The sequence below is a fragment of the Scyliorhinus torazame genome, chromosome 16 (assembly GCF_047496885.1).
Source record: "Scyliorhinus torazame isolate Kashiwa2021f chromosome 16, sScyTor2.1, whole genome shotgun sequence".
Lineage (NCBI taxonomy): Eukaryota > Metazoa > Chordata > Chondrichthyes > Carcharhiniformes > Scyliorhinidae > Scyliorhinus > Scyliorhinus torazame.
The window spans coordinates 87,949,186-87,967,457 of NC_092722.1; the positions used below are offsets into that span (position 1 = coordinate 87,949,186).

General features: G+C 48.2%; 1 protein-coding gene across 1 annotated transcript in view; it reads left to right on the plus strand.

The window, feature by feature from the left end:
* The window catches only part of LOC140392278 (calsyntenin-3-like), a 288,200-nt gene that overhangs the window by 113,567 nt on the left and 156,361 nt on the right, over positions 1-18,272 (plus strand). The window contains 1 exon segment of the mRNA XM_072477595.1: positions 5,044-5,239. Within this exon segment, the coding sequence (XP_072333696.1) occupies positions 5,044-5,239 (196 nt within the window).

An 18,272-nucleotide genomic window follows, 5' to 3' on the forward strand; every position in this document is an offset into this window, starting at 1 on the left:
GCTCTTTTGACTGGCCCATTCAGTCCCCGAACGCTCCACGTGACCCGCCCCCTCCCCTGCCGATCAACCATAACCTCTCCTAGCCCAGTCTGCGACCCATGCCCCGCACCGCCCCTGATCCGCCCTCAGGCAACTACCGTCATCAACCCTCCTCCTCCTCCACCTTGAAAGGCCCCTCCCCGTCAGCAGTCTAGTTCCCCCCCCCCTAACCCCCCACTCCCCCTCCCGTCCCCCCCCCCACATCGGTTTTCAGCTCACCCCCCACTTTGCTTCCATGAACTAGCCCACCCAGCTAGCCTAGCAGCCCCCTCTTCAATGGCGCCTAGCATCTTACCCTGTACTGGCTCCCCTCCCCCTGCTCTTAGTGCAAACATTCGAAACAATCAAAACAAAGGCAAGAAGTAAAAACAAACAAACCATTCCTCCCAAGGTCCGAACCCAAAAGACCCACCCCTCCTCCCTTTACAAAGAACTATATATCAGCCTAACCCCAAACAGATCCCCAAAAATATAAAGAAACAAGCAAAACCCCCGAAATAAATCCAAACAACGCAAACCCAAAGTATTTACAGAACATAGATCAGGGGCGAGATTCTCCGACCCCCCGCCGGGTTGGAGAATCGCCGGGGGCTGGCGTGAATCCCGCCCCCGCCAGTTGCCGAATTCTCCAGCACCAGAGATTCGGCGGGGGCGGGAATCGCGCCGCGCCCCCCCTGGCGATTCTCCGGCCTGGATGGGCCGAAGTCCCGCTGCTAGAATGCCTGTCCCGACGGCGTGGATTAAACCACCTCTCTTACCGGCGGGACAAGGCGGCGCGGGCGGGCTCCGGGGTCCTGGGGGGGCGCGGGGCGATCGGTCCCCGGGGGGGCCCCCACGGTGGCCTGGCCCGCGATCGGGGCCCACCGATCCGCGGGTGGGCCTCTGCTGTGGGGGCACCCTTTTCCTTCCGCCTTCGCCACGGCCTCCACCATGGCGGAGACGGAAGAGACCCCCGCCACTGCGCATGCGCGGGGATGCAGTGAGCGGCCGCTGACGCTCCCGCGCATGCGCCGCCCGGCAATGTCATTTCCACGCCAGCTGGCGGGGCACCAAAGGCCTTTCCCGCCAGCTGGCTGGCGGAAATCAGTCCGGCGCGGGCCTAGTCCCTCAAGGTTAGGGCTCGGCCGGTCAAGATGCGGAGGATTCCGCACCTTTGGGGCGGTGCGATGACGGACTGATTTGCGCCGTTTTTGGCGCCGGTCGGCGGACATCGTGCCGATTTCGGAGAATTTCGCTCCAGATCTCCTCAGTCATAGCTCAAGGTCCTTCTTCTCCTGCCAGGCAATTCTTCTTCATAAAGTCCGCTGCCTCCACCGCAGAGTCAAAGTACAACTCCTGGCCCCCATAGGCGGGCCGGGTACAGTAGACCAAACTTTATGCCCTTCTTGTACAGGGCCGGCTTGACCTTATTAAAGGTCGCACCCCTCTTTGCGAGCTCTTCTCCCAGGTCCTGGTACACCCAGATCTCGACATCTTCCCAAGTGCATCGCCTCGTCTGCCTGGCCCACCTCATAATGCGTTCCTTTTCCAGGAACCGATGCAATCGTACCACCATCGCCCTCGCAGGCTCCCCCCCCCCCCCCCCCACTCCCACCCCCAGGCTTGCGCATTATTGCCCTGTGGGCCCGACCCACCTCCAGTGGTCAATCTAACACACCATCCCCAAGCAGCTTCTCTTTGCATCTTCCCAACAAACGCACCCGCATCCGATCCTTCGATTCCCTCCGGCAGATCCACGATCCGGATGTTCTGCCTCCGAAAACAATTTTCCAGGTCCTGCATTTTCTCCAGCAGTCGCTTCTGCTGGCCACACAGCATCCCAATCTCTGCTGACATCGAGGTGGACTGTTTCTCCTGCTCCCCCGCCAGCTCCTCCTGCTCCCCCGCCAGCTCCTCCAACCTCTGGGTCGCCTGTCCCGGGACTGCCAGATTGAAATGATATAGGATATTTTTAAATGTTTGTACAATGGGAATGAACAGGAAGGGGTTTGGGTCCATTGGGAATGTGTGCAGTGGGGGTGAACGGGAAGGGGTTTGGATCCATTGGGATTGCGTACAATGGGAGTGAACAGGAAGGGGTTTTGGTCCATTGGGAATGTATACAGATTGGAAATTAGCAAACGTGACACCACTATTTAAAAAAGGAGGTAGGCAGAAAGCGGGTAATTATAGGCCAGTGAGTTTAACCTCGGTAGTAGGGAAGATGCTGGAATCCATCATCAAGGAAGAAATAGCGAGTCATCTGGATGGAAATTGTCCCATTGGGCAGACGCAGCATGGGTTCATAAAGGGCAGGTCGTGCCTAACTAATTCAGTGGAATTTTTTGAGGACATTACCAGTGCGGTAGATAACGGGGAGCCAATGGATGTGGTATATCTGGATTTCCAGAAAGCCTTTGACAAGGTGCCACACAAAAGGTTACTGCATAAGATAAAGATGCATGGCATTAAGGGGAAAGTAGTAGCATGGAGAGAGGATTGGTTAATTAATAGAAAGCAAAGAGTGGGGATTAATGGGTGTTTCTCTGGTTGGCAATCAATAGATAGTGGTGTCCCTCAGGGATCAGTGTTGGGCCCACAATTGTTCACAATTTACATTGATGATTTGGAGCTGGGGACCAAGGGCAATGTGTCCAAGTTTGCAGACGACACTAAGATGAGTGTAAAGCAAAAAGTGCAGAGGATACTGCAAGTCTGCAGAGCGGGGATAGGCTAAGTGAATGGGCTAGGGTCTGGCAGATGGAATACAATGTTGACAAATGTGAGGTTATCCATTTTGGTAGGAATAACAGCAAAAGGGATTATTATTTAAATGATAAAATATTAAAACATGCTGCTGTGCAGAGAGACCTGGGTGTGCTAGTGCATGAGTCGCAAAATGTGGGTTTACAGGTGCAACAGGTGATTAAGAAGGCAAATGGAATTTTGTCCTTCATTGCTAGAGGGATGGAGTTTAAGACTAGGGAGGTTATGCTGCAATTGTATAAGGTGTTAGTGAGGCCACACCTGGAGTATTGTGTTCAGTTTTGGTCTCCCTTACTTGAGAAAGGATGTACTGCAGAAAGGAGGGTGTGCAGAGGAGATTCATTAGGTTAGTCCCAGAGCTGAAGGGGTTGGATTACGAGGAGAGGTTGAGTAGACTGGGACTGTACTCGTTGGAATTTAAAAGGATGAGGGGGGATCTTATAGAAACATATAAAATTATGAAGGGAATAGATAGGATAGATGCGGGCAGGTTGTTTCCACTGGCTGGTGAAAGCAGAACTAGGGGGCATAGCCTCAAAATAAGGGGAAGTAGATTTAGGACTGAGTTTAGGAGGAATTTCTTCACCCAAAGGGTTGTGAATCTATGGAATTCCTTGCCCAGTGAAGCAGTAGAGGCTCCTTCATTAAATGTTTTTAAGATAAAGATAGATAGTTTTTTGAAGAATAAAGGAATTAAGGGTTATGGTGTTCGGGCTGGAAAGTGGAGCTGAGTCCACAAAAGATCAGCCATGATCTCATTGAATGGTGGAGCAGGCTCGAGGGGCCAGATGGCCTACTCCTGCTCCTAGTTCTTATGTTCTTAAGTGAACGGGAAGGGGTTTGGGTCCATTGGGAATGTGTACATTGGGAGTAAAGAGGAAGGGGTTTGGGTCCATTGGGATTGTGTACAATGGGAATGAAGGGGAAGATGTTTGGATCCATTGGGAATGTGTACAGTGGGAGTGAAGGGGAAGGGGTTTGGGTCCATTGGGAATGTGTACAATGGGAGTGAACGGGAAGTGTTTGGGTCCATTGGGAATGTGTACATTGGGAGTGAAGGGGAAGGGGTTTGGGTCCATTGGGAATGTGTACAGTGGGAGTGAATGGGAAGGGGTTCGGGTCCATTGGGATTATGTTAAGTGGGAGTGAACGGGAAGGGGTTTGGGTCCATTGGGATTGTGTACAGTGGGAGTGAAGGGGAAGGGGTGTGGGTCCATTGGGATTGTGTACAGTGGGAGTGAAGGGGAAGGGGTTTGGGTCCATTGGGATTGTGTACAATGTGAGTGAACGGGAAGTGATTTGGATCCATTTGAGATTGTGTACAATGGGAGTGAAGGGGAAGGGGTGTGGGTCCATTGGAATTGTGTACAGTGGGAGTGAAGGGGAAGGGGTTTGGGTCCATTGGGAATATGTACAGTGGGAGTGAACGGGCAGGGTTTGGGTCCATTGGGATTGTGTACAGTGGGAATGAACGGGAAGGGTTTGGGTCAATTGGGAATGTGTATAGTGGGAGTGAGCAGGAAGGGGTTTGGGTCCAGTGGGAGAGAGCGGGAAAGGGTTTGGGTCCAGTGGGAGTGAGCGGGAAGGGTTTTGGGTCCAGTGGGAGTGAGCTGGAAGGGGTTTGGGTCCAGTGGGAGTGAGCGGGAAGGGGTTTGGGTCCAGTGGGAGTGAGCAGGAAGGGGTTTGGGTTCAGTGGGAGTGAGCAGGAAGGGGTTTGGGTCCAGTGGGAGTGAGCAGGAAGGGGTTTGGGTCCAGTGGGAGTGAGCGGGAAGGGGTTTGGGTCCAGTGGGAGTGAGCGGGAAGGGGTTTGGGTCCAGTGGGAGTGAGCGGGAAGGGGTTTGGGTCCAGTGGGAGTGAGCGGGAAGGGGTTTGGGTCCAGTGGGAGTGAGCTGGAAGGGGTTTGGGTCCAGTGGGAGTGAGCGGGAAGGGGTTTGGGTCCAGTGGAAGTGAGCGGGAAGGGGTTTGGGTACAGTGGGAGTGAGCGGGAATGGGTTTGGGTCCAGTGGGAGTGAGCAGGAAGAGGTTTAGGTCCAGTGGGAGTGAGCAGGAAGGGGATTTGGTCCAGTGGGAGTGAGCAGGAAGGGGTTTGGGTCCAGTGGGAGTGAGCTGGAAGGGGTTTTGGTCCAGTGGGAGTGAGCAGGAAGGGTTTGGGTTCAGTGGGAGTGAGCAGGAAGGGGTTTGTGTCCAGTGGGAGTGAGCGGGAAGGGTTTCTGTTGTGTTGTGGTTCTGCACTCAGTTTCTGACACACTTCTCCAACAGGGGAGATATGTGGCTTCAAAATCCATGGACAGAACATTCCGTTCGAGGCAGTGGTCCTCGACAAGATGACGGGCGAGGGTCTGATTCGAGCAAAAGAACCCGTGGACTGTGAATCGCAGAAGGAACACGCTTTCACTATCCAGGCACATGACTGCGGAGAGGGTCCTGAGAAATCGAATGTGAAAAGATCTCATAAGTATATCAGAGGGTCTTTGCATGGGTATATAGTGGGGTATGGGGGTTATACTCTCTGGGTAATGGGGCAGGAGCTCTACATTGTATCTGTCCCGAGGAGTACTCGATGCTGCCACTGGGAATACATTGGGCTGTTTACACTGTCAGGGTAATGTAATGGGAGCTCTGTATTTATTGTAAAGTGGATGAAACTGTAGGATGGTTATCATGCTCTCCCTCGGTCAGAGCCACCGGGCAGGATTCTCCAATCCCACGGCAGAGTGTCCACGCCGTCGTAAGCGCTGTCGCGTTTTACGACGGCGTGAACGGGCCGCTCCCACGACTAGTTCTGGCTCCTCCAGGGGGCCAGCACGGCACTGGAGCGGTTCGCACCGCTCCAACTGCAGATCCCGGCGCAAACTGTGCGCCGCGGGATCCGCGCATGCGCAGTGGCACCGGTGCCAACGCGTGCATGCGCTGGGTTCAGTGGGAGTGAGCGGGAAGGGGTTTGGGTCCAGTGGGAGTGAGCGGGAAGGGGTTTGGGTCCAGTGGGAGTGAGCTGGCCTTCAACGCGCCGGCCCCGACGCAACATTACGCAGGACTACAGGGGCCGGCGCGTAGGAAAGTAGGGCCCCAGCCACAGAGGCCGGCCCGCTGATCGGTGGGCCCTGATCGCGGGCCAGGCCACACCGGAGCCCCTCCTCCCAGGGTCGGACCCCCTCGCCAAAGGCCCCCACCCGACCCTTACAAGCCGAGGTCCCACCGGCCCAGAGCAGGTTAGAATGGTGCCGGCGGGACTCGGCCCATCCGGGCCGGAGAATCATGGCTGATCATCCAACTCAATAACCTGTTCCCGCCTTCCCCCCCATATCCTTTGATCCCCTTTGCCCCAAGTGCAAAACTAACCCTTTCATGAAAACATGCAACTTTTTAGCCTCAACGCCTTTCTGTGGTAGCGAAGTCCCAGGCTGACCACTCTCTGGATAAAGAAATTTCTCCTCTCTGTCCTAAATGGTCTACCCTGTATCCTCAGACTGTGGCCCCTGGTTCTGGACACCCCCACCATTGGGAATATACTTCTGAACCTGCACTGACGTAGTCCTGTTAGAATTTTAGAAGTTTCCATTAGATTCCACCACCCCCGCCCCCTCATTCTTCTGAACTCCAGTGAATACGATCCAACCTATTCGATCTCTCCTTACACGTCAGTCCTGCCATCCCAGGAATCAGTCTGGTAAACCTTTGCTGCACTTCCTCCATAGCAAGAACATCCTTCCTCAGATAAGGAGCCCAAGGGCGTGATTCAACAGAAACATTTCTTGTGGCGTGTTTTTCAGGGAGTTTCCCGCTGGATCTGCCGGCGAGTTTCCCACCGCTATTCAATGACACTTAGTCACTTTTTTGGGGCCCTGGGGAAGTTTCTCACCAGGGTAGCCCACAATCACAACTTTTTTTAGCACTGGGGAGCTGAACTCGGATCATGCCGCCATTTTAAGCTTGAGTCCCCCACACCCCCCTCCCATTGGAAATGTCACCCACACATACATGGGCACTACTCCACCCCACCCCAAGTGAAGACAACCTGCTTACAGGGTCCCCCCCTCTTCAGGCCCCCTCCACCTGTCACCCCGGCAATCTCTCAGAGATCCGTACTTACCCAACACACCCACGCCCTTCGTACCCCCCCCTCCACCCTCTTTTTATGGGCAACCCCCCCCCCCCCCCCTCGGCCCCATAGCATTTGAAGTGCCAAACTGGCACGTGGACAGTGCTCCTGCCAGCTTGGCAGTACCACCTGGGCACCTTGGCACGTTTCAGAGAGAGGGCCAGGGGGTCAGTCACCCTGCACTATCGCTGACAGCCAGGGGTCTCTGATAGCCCAGGAGACCCCCCCCCCAGGTTCCATTGTTTGTGTGGACCAGTGCTGAACGGCGCCCAGCTGCGGCCTCGCTGCGGAGACCGGTAGATTCCTAGGTTTGCCCAATCAGTTTAAAACCGACTCAAGCCGTTTGGTCCCGCCCCTTTTGGAGAGCTTCTGATTCCGATGATTCGCGGGACTTGGGTAGAACCCGCGAGGCGTGAAGGCTGCCAGGAAACCCGCGGGAGGCCTCTCCTGCAATCCACCGGCCGCATCTCGCTCGGGCTAGTGCACAACACGACCGGTGGGCCGCGCCCTAAAACTACACAGGCCAGGTGTGGCCTCACCAAGGCCCGATATAATTGCAGCAAGGCGTCCCTGCTCCTGTACTTGAATCCGCTCACCATGAAGACCATTTGCCTACTTCACCCCCTGCTGCACCTGCATGCTTACCTTCAGCGACTGGTGGATGAGGACACCCAGGTCCCACTGCACACTTCCTTCTCCCAATTTAGTCATTCAGGTAATAATTGGCTTTCCTGTTTTTTTGCTACCAAAGCTGACAACCTCACATTAATCCACATTAGACTGCATCTGCCGTGCATTAGCCCGCTCATTCAACTGGTCCAAATCCCGCTGAAGCCTCTCTGCGTTCTCCTCGTAGCTCACCCCAACCCATCCAGCCTTGAGCCATCTGCAAATTTGGGAATATTGTCCAGAATTCTTCGGGCCTCAGGATCCTCTTTTTCAAAAAAAATGTAATTTAATTCAAACATATTCAAAAATACAAAAGCATAAATAAATTGAAGAACATTCTCCACAGTTCACAGTTTTTCCCTTTTTCATCACCCCCCGCCCCCCCACCAGACCATGATGAACAATTTCTTGGACATAGTCATGAACAGCCCCACCCTATCTCAAAGCCCTCAGCTGATTCTCTCAATTCGGACTTCATCTTCTCCAGCCGGAGAAAGTTGGACAGGTTGCCGAACCAGGCCATCACCTCCAGCAGTGTTGTCGACCGCCATTCCAGAAGAATCTTCGCAGGGCAGCTAGAGAGGCGAAGGCCACGACGTCTGCCTTCCACCCCTCCATCAGAACCTGCATTTCCCAAACCCCCAAAATCACCACCAAAGGGTCTGGCTCAACCTCGACCCCCACTATCTTCGATAACATAGAACATAGAAAATACAGCACAGAACAGACCCTTCGGCCCACGATATTTGTGCTGAACTTTTGTCCTAGGTTAAGAACAAATTAATCTATACCCCATATTCTATCGTAATCCATGTACCTATCCAATAGCCGCTTGAAGGTCCCTAATGTTTCCGACTCAACTACTTCCACAGGCAGTGCATTCCATGCCCCCACTACTCTCTGGGTAAAGAACCTACCTCTGACATCCCCCTATACCTTCCACCTTTCACCTTAAATTTATGTCCCCTTGTAATGGTGTGTTCCACCTGGGGAAAAAGTCTCTGACTGTCTACTCTATCTATTCCCCTGATCACCTTATAAACCTCTATCAAGTCGCCCCGCATCCTTCTCCGTTCTAATGAGAAAAGGCCTAGCACCCTCAACCTTTCCTCGTAAGACCTACTCTCCATTCCAGGCAACATCCTGGTAAATCTCCTTTGCTCCTTTTCCAAAGCTTCCACATCCTTCCTAAAATGAGGCGACCAGAACTGTACACAGTACTCCAAATGTGGCCTTACCAAGGTTTTGTACAGCTGCATCATCACCTCTCGGCTCTTAAATTCAATCTCTCTGCTAACGAACGCTCACTCACCATAGGCTGTCTTCACAGCTCCATCCACTTGAGTGGCAACTTTCAAAGATCTATAAACATAGACCCCAAGATCTCTCTGCTCCTCCACATTGCCAAGAACCCTACCATTAACCCTGTATTCCGCATTCATATTTATCCTTCCAAAATGGACAACCTCACACTTTTCAGGGTTAAACTCCATCTGCCACTTCTCAGCCCAGCTCTGTATCCTATCTATGTCTCTTTGCAGCCGACAACAGCCGTCCTCACTATCTACAACTCCACCAATCTTCGTATCGTCTGCAAATTTACTGATCCACCCTTCAACTCCCTCATCCAAGTGTTATGGGCGAGACGTTTTCAGAACCCCAAAATGTATCATGGAGTTCAGCCTACATAGAACATAGGACATAGAACGATACAGCGCAGTACAGGCCCTTCGGCCCACGATGTTGCACCGAAACAAAAGCCATCTAACCTACACTATGCCATTATCATCCATATGCTTATCCAATAAACTTTTAAATGCCCTCAATGTTGGCGAGTTCACTACTGTTGCAGGTAGGGCATTCCACGGCCACACCACTCTTTGCGTAAAGAACCCACCTCTGACCTCTGTCCTATATCTATTACCCCTCAGTTTAAAGCTATGTCCCCTCATGCTAGCCATTTCCATCCGCGGGAGAAGGCTCTCACTGTCCACCCTATCTAACCCCCTGATCATTTTGTATGCCTCTATTAAGTCTCCTCTTAACCTTCTTCTCTCTAATGAAAACAACCTCATGTCCATCAGCCTTTCCTCATAAGATTTTCCCTCCATACCAGGCAACATCCTGGTAAATCTCCCCTGCACCCGCTCCAAAGCTTCCATGTCCTTCCTATAATGCGGTGACCAGAACTGTACGCAATACTCCAAATGCGGCCGTACCAGAGTTTTGTACAGCTGCAACATGACCTCATGACTCCGGAACTCAATCCCTCTACCAATAAAGGCCAACACTCCATAGGCCTTCTTCACAACCCTATCAACCTGGGTGGCAACTTTCAGGGATCTATGCACATGGACATCTAGATCCCTCTGCTCATCCACACTTTCAAGAACTTTACCATTAGCCAAATATTCCGCATTCCTGTTATTCCTTCCAAAGTGAATCACCTCACACTTCTCTACATTAAACTCCATTTGCCACCTCTCAGCCCAGCTCTGCAGCTTATCTATGTCCCTCTGTAACCTGCTACATCCTCCCGCACTGTCGACAACACCACCGACTTTAGTGTCGTCTGCAAATTTACTCACCCACCCTTCTGCGCCCTCTAGGTCATTGATAAAAATGACAAACACCAACGGCCCCAGAACAGATCCCTGTGGTACGCCACTTGTAACTGAACTCTATTCTGAACATTTCCCATCAACCACCACCCTCTGTCTTCTTTCAGCTAGCCAATTTCTGATCCACCTCTCTAAATCACCCTCAATCCCCAGCCTCCGTATTTTCTGCAATAGCCTACCGTGGGGAACCTTATCAAACGCTTTACTGAAATCCATATACACCACATCAACTGCTCTACCCTCGTCTACCTGTTCAGTCACCTTCTCAAAGAACTCGATAATGTTTGTGAGGCATGACCTACCCTTCACAAAGCCATGCTGACTATCCCTAATCATATTATTCCTATCTAGATGATTATAAATCTTGTCTCTTATAATCCCCTCCAAGACGTTACCCACAACAGACGTGAGGCTCACCGGTCTATAGTTGCCGGGGTTGTCTCTACTCCCCTTCTTGAACAAAGGGACCACATTTGCTATCCTCCAGTCCTCTGGCACTATTCCTGTAGCCAATGATGACATAAAAATCAAAGCCAAAGGCCCAGCAATCTCTTCCCTGGCTTCCCAGAGAATCCTAGGATAAATCCCATTAGGCCCCGGGGACTTATCTATTTTCAGCCTGTCCAGAATTGCCAACACCTCTTCCCTACGTACCTCAATGCCATCTATTCTAATAGCCTGGGTCTCAGCATTCTCCTCCACAACATTATCTTTTTCCTGAGTGAATACTGACGAAAAATATTCATTTAGTATCTCGCCTATCTCTTCAGACTCCACGCACAACTTCCCATCCCTGTCCTTGACTGGCCCTACTCTTTCCCTAGTCATTCTTTTATTCCTGACATACCTATAGAAAGCTTTTGGGTTTTCCTTGATCCTACCTGCCAAATACTTCTCATGTCCCCTCCTTTTCTTGTCTTAGCTCTCTCTTTAGATCCTTCCTCACTACCTTGTAACTATCAATCGCCCCAACTGAAACTTCACACCTCATCTTCACAGAGGCCTCCTTCTTCCTCTTAACAAGAGATTCCACTTCCTTGGTAAACCACGGTTCCTTCGCTCGACGCCTTCCTCCCTGTCTGACCGGTACGTACTTATCAAGAACACGCAGTAGCTGATCCTTGAACAAGCTCCACTTATCCAGTGTGTCCAACACTTGCAGCCTACTTCTCCACCTTATCCCCCCCAAGTCACGTCTAATGGCATCATAATTTCCCTTCCCCCAGCTATAACTCTTGCCCTGCGGTGTATACTTATCCCTTTCCATCACTAACGTAAACGTCACCGAATTGTGGTCACTGTCCCCAAAGTGCTCTCCTACCTCCAAATCTAACACCTGGCCTGGTTCATTACCCAAAACCAAATCCAAAGTGGCCTCGCCTCTTGTTGGCCTGTCAACATATTGTGTCAGGAAACCCTCCTGCACACATTGTACAAAAAACGACCCATCTAATGTACTCGAACTATATCTTTTCCAGTCAATATTTGGAAAGTTAAAGTCTCCCATAATAACTACCCTGTTACTTTCGCTCTTATCCAGAATCATCTTCGCCATCCTTTCCTCTACATCCCTAGAACTATTAGGAGGCCTATAGAAAACTCCCAACAGGGTGACCTCTCCTTTCCTGTTTCTAACCTCAGCCCATACTACCTCGGAAGAAGAGTCCCCATCTAGCATCCTCTCTGCCACCGTAATACTGCTCTTGACTAGCAGCGCCACACCTCCCCCTCTTTTGCCTCCTTCTCTGAGCTTACTAAAACACCTAAACCCCAGAACCTGCAACATCCATTCCTGTCCCTGCTCTATCCATGTCTCCGAAATGGCCACAACATCGAAGACCCAGGTACCAACCCATGCTGCCAGTTCCCCTACCTTATTTCGTATACTCCTGGCATTGAAGTAGACACACTTCAAACCACCTACCTGAACACTGGCCCCCTCCTGCAAAGTCAAATCTGTGCTCCTGACCTCTATACTCTCATTCTCCCGTACCTCTCCCTTTAATGGATTTGTTGCTTTTCCGAGCACGCGGCTTTTCCCTAGGTGTGGGATTACAATTATGGACACGTGGGTTTTTTGAACACAAAACACCGTTTATTCCATGAACTCAACTTAACATCTTAAATAAACATTGGATCTCTTAAAACCCCTTACTTCAAAGATAACTCAGAAAATATTGCAACAGTAAATTATTCCTTAAAATGTTCCTTCAAACTTCCAAGAGACTTAATACCTTTAAACAGTATCACATCAGGTTAAAGGATATATATATTTTCTGTAGAATGGCAGAGATATATTAGATTGGGTGACTTCAGCTGCAGCACCTTGCTTTCTTCATGCAGCTCTCTGGAAACCCACAGACACACCCAAACTGCTTTCTCAAACCTGGCTTTCTCCCTTCTAAGCAGATCACAGCAAACCAGAACTTCTCAAGCTGCTGTGTCAAACTGGCTTTCTACTTTTAAACTGCTCTCAGCAAAACCAGCCAGGCATTTTTTAAACTGCAAAACCAAACTGCAAAATGGCTGAACTGAGCTGAGCTCCACCCACTCTATGACATCACTTTTTTCTTAAAGGTACATTGCTTAAACATCCATGTCTTAAAGGTACCCTTACATGACACCTCCCCCCAAGGAAAAAAACCCCATCAACTTCAAGATGGTTTCATTTTTCACTTTTGCACCATCCACTAAGAAATGTACACAGTAAATATACCTTTTCGTTTTTTTAAAGAAAACAACACACGCAAACAGGTATAATAATATGGTCCATTTTTCTTTGTTCTTCTTCCTCCAACCAAAATGCTTCTCGATTGACAGTCTATTTGAACAAAGTCTTTGCACGATCCATCCATTCCTCTACTCCTCGACATTTCTCTTTAGAATCAGATATTTTCGTTCAATCTGACCACAGAGTCCCTTGCAATTCTCCAATACAGGAACATTGGTGATCACAGCTTTCAGGCAGTCAAATGCCTGTTGAAAGTCCGCTGTCCATTGAAATTTTTTAGGTTTCTTTAACAAGTCCACCAGTGGAGTAACATAGAATTTACAGTGCAGAAGCCCATCGAGTCTGTACCGGCTCTTGGGAAGAGCACCCCACCCAAGGTCAACACCTCCACCCTATCCCCATAACCCAGTAACCCCACCCAACACTAAGGGCAATTTTGGACACGAAGGGCAATTTAGCATAGCCAATCCACCTAACCTGCACATCTTTGGACTGTGGGAGGAAACCGGAGCACCCGGAGGAAACCCACGCACACACGGGGAGGATGTGCGGACTCCACACGGACAGTGACCCAAGCCGGAATCGAACCTGGGACCCTGGAGCTGTGAAGCAATTGTACTATCCACAATGCTACCGTGCTGCCCATAACCACGCTACAAATCTTTTGCACAAAGGTTCGATCAAATTCATTCATGCTAAGAGATCGCATTATTTCCATTTGTCTTGAGAGTATCGGAAACTCCGCAAGGAAAGTGATTCGGGCTTCTCCAAATTCACTTTCGGCTAGGTTCATCACCAAACCCGCCACCTGAAGTTGATCGAAGAACTCCACACGATGTTTTAAATGTTCTTTCCATATCTGGAAGTTGGAAATAAAAGCAGATTGTCCCACTTTCTCCATGCAATCCTTCAATGGTGGGACAGGATTAAGAGTCCGTTCTTGTAACTGCATTCACCTTTCGATAGTCCACACACAACCGTTGGGTACTGTCTGGTTTAGGTACCATCACTATGGGTGAGCTCCATTGCCTGCAACCCACTTCAATTATGCCATTCTTCAGCATACTCTCAATCTCTCTGTTAACCTGTGCCAATTTTAAAGGATTAAGACTATATGGATGTTGTTTGATAGGAACAGCATTTCCCACATCTACATCATGTATAGCCATTTTAGTGCTTCTCAACGTATCTCCACAAACTTGCCCATGTGATATCAATAACTCTTTCAGGTAAGTTTGTTTTTCCTCTGGAAGGTGACTTAACAATTCATCCCAATTTTTAAGAACATCCTCATTTTCCAATTTAATTTGAGGTATGTCAAATTCACAGTCATCTGGATTTGGTTCGTCACTTTGAGTTAGAATCATTAAAACCTCCTTTTTCTCTCCTTCCCTTTCAAAGTACCTTTTAAGCATATTCACATGACACACTCGGTGAGTCTTCCTTCTATCTGGTGTTTCTACCACATAATTCACCTCACTTAATTTCCTTTCAATCTGATACGGTCCACATAACCTAGCTTTTAAAGGTTCACCTACCACTGCTAACAATACGAAAACTTAGCAACACTGGCAAAACTACGAGCTTTGGATTTCTTGTCCGCTACCCATTTCATCACATTTTGTGCAACTTTCAAATGTTGTCTAGCCAATTCACCTGCTCTATTTAATCGTTCCCTAAAATTTGACACGTAATCCAATAGTGTAATTTCCAATTTCTCACCCACCAATTTTTCTTTAATCAATTTAAGTGGTCCTCTTACCTCATGACCAAAAATTAGTTCAAACGGATTAAATTTGGTTGACTCATTAGGAGCATCCCTAATTGCAAACAATACGAATGGGATTCCTTTATCCCAATCCTCTGGATAATCTTGACAATATGCCCTCAACATTGTCTTTAATGTCTGATGCCACCTTTCTAACGCTCCCTGCGATTCTGGATTGTACGCAGTTGATTTAAATTGTTTTATTCCTAAGCTATCCATAACTTCTTTGAATAACTTTGAAGTAAAATTCGTTCCTTGATCCGATTGAATTTCTGTGGGTAGTCCATATCTAGTAAAGAATTTAAGTAACTCTGTACAATCCTTTTAGCTGTAATATTACGTACTGGAATGGCCTCTGGAAACCTAGTAGGCACATCCATTACAGTCAAAGATATTGATTCCCACTTTTTGTTTTAGGAAGCAGTCCGACACAATGAATTAGGTCCCTTGTAAAAGGTTCTTCAAATGCTGCAATGGGTATTAAGGGCGCTGGTTTTAATACAGCTTGAGGTTTCCCTATCACTTGACATGTGTGACATGATTGACAAAATTTAACTACATCTTTATGTAGTCCAGGCCAATAAAAATGTTTCTGGATTTTAGCTTGAGTTTTCCTTATTCCCAAATGACCTCCCACTGGTACCTCATGTGCAACTCGCAACACCTCCTTTCTATACCCTACCGGCAATATTACTTGGATGAACTTCTTCCCACTTTTCATCTGCCTGCAGATGTACAGGTCTCCATTTTCTCATCAAGACATCATTTTACGGTAATAACACTCCGGTATACACTCAGATTCCTCTCCCGTATATGCTTTCTCATACATCCGTTTTATTTCTACATCTTTCTGTTGTAACTCCGCCAATTTTCCTGAACTAAAAATATCCGCCTCATCCTCCACCTGTTCTTGTTCTTTTTCAACCATCTGATCAAAAATCGTTTCAGATAATTGCACTTCAACTTCATCTTCACTCTTTGATTTCTCCTCTTGTCTGAACCTGTGACTTTGCGACCTTGTTACTGCACAATCCGGAAAAATCCCAGGATATTCGTCCTTCAACACTTCAGTTGACTGATTTTCCAATGGCTTATCAACCACAGTAAGCATCACTCCCACCTGTGATCCAGCTATATTATCACCCAAGATAAACTGTATTCTTGGACAAGATAGTTTATCTATTACTCCTACTACCACTTCACCACTCTTCATTGGACTTTCCAACCGTACCTTATATAATGGAACACTACTCCTCTCACCCTGAATTCCACATATCACCACCTTTTCTGGCAACATTCTTCCCAAACTACAAAATTCCTAATCTCTTCCCATTAAAGATTGACTAGCCCCTGTATCACTTAAAATTGTGACTTCTTTACCTGCTCCTCCTGATACACATGAGTAAACTTTACCCACACAAGTAAATTTTTTAAAGACATCTGGCACCTTCTTAACAATTATGACCAGGCTGTACAATTGTTTGCACCTCCTTCGCTTCCCTAGGGCCTTCCTTTACCACTCTAACAAACCCCACTGTCTTATCCTGTTTTACCACATCAGCCTTCCCAGTGCTTTTCTTCAACCACCAACACTGTGACTTTACATGACCTAGTTTATTACAGTGAAAACATCTGAAACTTTTCATTTCTTTTCCACCCTCCTGGATTTCTTTTTTCATCTGAGGTACACTCTCTTTATTGTCTCCCATCAGATCACCTTTACCTTTACCACTTGAGTATTTCTCAAGTCCCCAGTTTCTATCCCTCACCGGCTGAAACTGATGTCGGAAACCAATCTTTGATTTATGAACTAATTCATAATCATCTGCCATTTCCGCTGCTAATCTTGCAGTTTTAACCCTCTGTTCTTCCACATGAGTTCTCACTACATCAGGAATTGAATTTTTAAACTCCTCCAAAAGTAGAATTTCTCTGAGAGCTTCATACGTTTGGTCTATTTTCAAAGCCCTTATCCACCCATCAAAAATACTCTGTTTGAGCCTTTCAAACTCCATGTATGTTTGACCAAATTCTTTCCTTAAATTTCTAAACCTTTGTCTGCAAGCTTCAGGCACTAGCTCATATGCACTTAAGATGGATTTCTTCACCTCCTCATGCATTCCAGATACCTCCTCTGGTAGTGATGCAAACACTTCACTAGCTCTACCGACCAGCTTTGTTTGAATCAGTAACACCCACATGTACTGTGGCCATTTCATTTGTTTAGCTACCTTCTCAAATGAAATGAAAAAGGCTTCCACTTCCTTCTCGTCAATCCTTGGCAATGCTTGGACATATTTAAATAGATTCCCACCAAGCCTTTGACTATGACGCTCTTTCTCACTATCTTCATCACTATCATCCAACTGTACGTTTCCCTTTACGTCTGCCAATTTTAACTGATTGTCCTATTTCATGGCCATTTTCTGAAGTTCAAACTCCCTCTCTTTATCTTTTTCCCTGATCTGTATCTCCCTTTCTTTTTCTTTTAGTTCTGCTAGGGCTATTCTTTCTTTTCTCCTTTCTTCTCTCTCCTTTTCTTTTTCCTCTCTCTTTCTCTTTCTTTTTCCTCTCTCTCACTCTCGTATGCAAGCTGCTTTGATTCTTTCTCATGTTCCATTTGTTTAATTTGCAACTGAATTTTTGCCATTTCCAATGAGTCAAACTCTATCTCAGGCAACTTTAAATGCTTAACCACCGCCATAATTACCTCATCTTTTCGCATTTTATCAGGTAATGTTAACTTGCAATGTTCTCGCCAAATCTGACAGTCTGCGTTTAGTCTCTGAAAGTAAGGTATCACGCGTTATCGTGTCCACCCCCAAAAACTTCTGAGCCTCTGAAAGAGCCATTCTTCACAACACTCTCCCCACTTAAACTAAAATACCACACCGGAAAAGCAACAATCCTTCACTGTCTTTAAGTTCACAAAAGCCAATCCAATAGATAGACTTTTATCCCCCTCGAGCCCCCAATTGTTATGGGCGAGGCGTTTTCAGAACCCCAAAATGTATCATGGAGCTCAACCAAACTCACCCTTTAATGTATTTGTTGCTTTTCCTAGCACACAGTTTGTTCCCTAGGTGTGGTATTTCAATTATGGACACGTGGGTTTTTAAAAAAATATATATTTTATTGAAATTTTTTTACCAAACAACAATTTTTTCCCTCTTACAAAGCAAACGTAACAGTGAAGAAATGTTAACAATACACAAATAACTAAACCCCATAATCGTTTGACATAAACTAAACTAAACCCCCCCCCCCCCTCCCCCCTCCCCCCCCTCCCCCCTGGGTTGCTGCTGCTGGTCATCTGTCTTCCCTCTAACGTTCCCCTAGGTAGTCGAGAAATGGCTGCCACCGCCTGGTGAACCCTTGAGCCGATCCTCTCAGGGCAAACTTTATCTGCTCCAGTTTAATGAACCCCGCCATATCGTTTACCCAGGCCTCCAGTCCGGGGGGGTTCGCCTCCTTCCACATGAGTAGGATCCTACGCCGGGCTACTAGGGACACAAAGGCCACAACGTCGGCCTCTTTCGCCTCCTGCACTCCCGGCTCTTCCGCAACTCCAAATAGAGCTAACCCCCAGCCTGGTTTGAC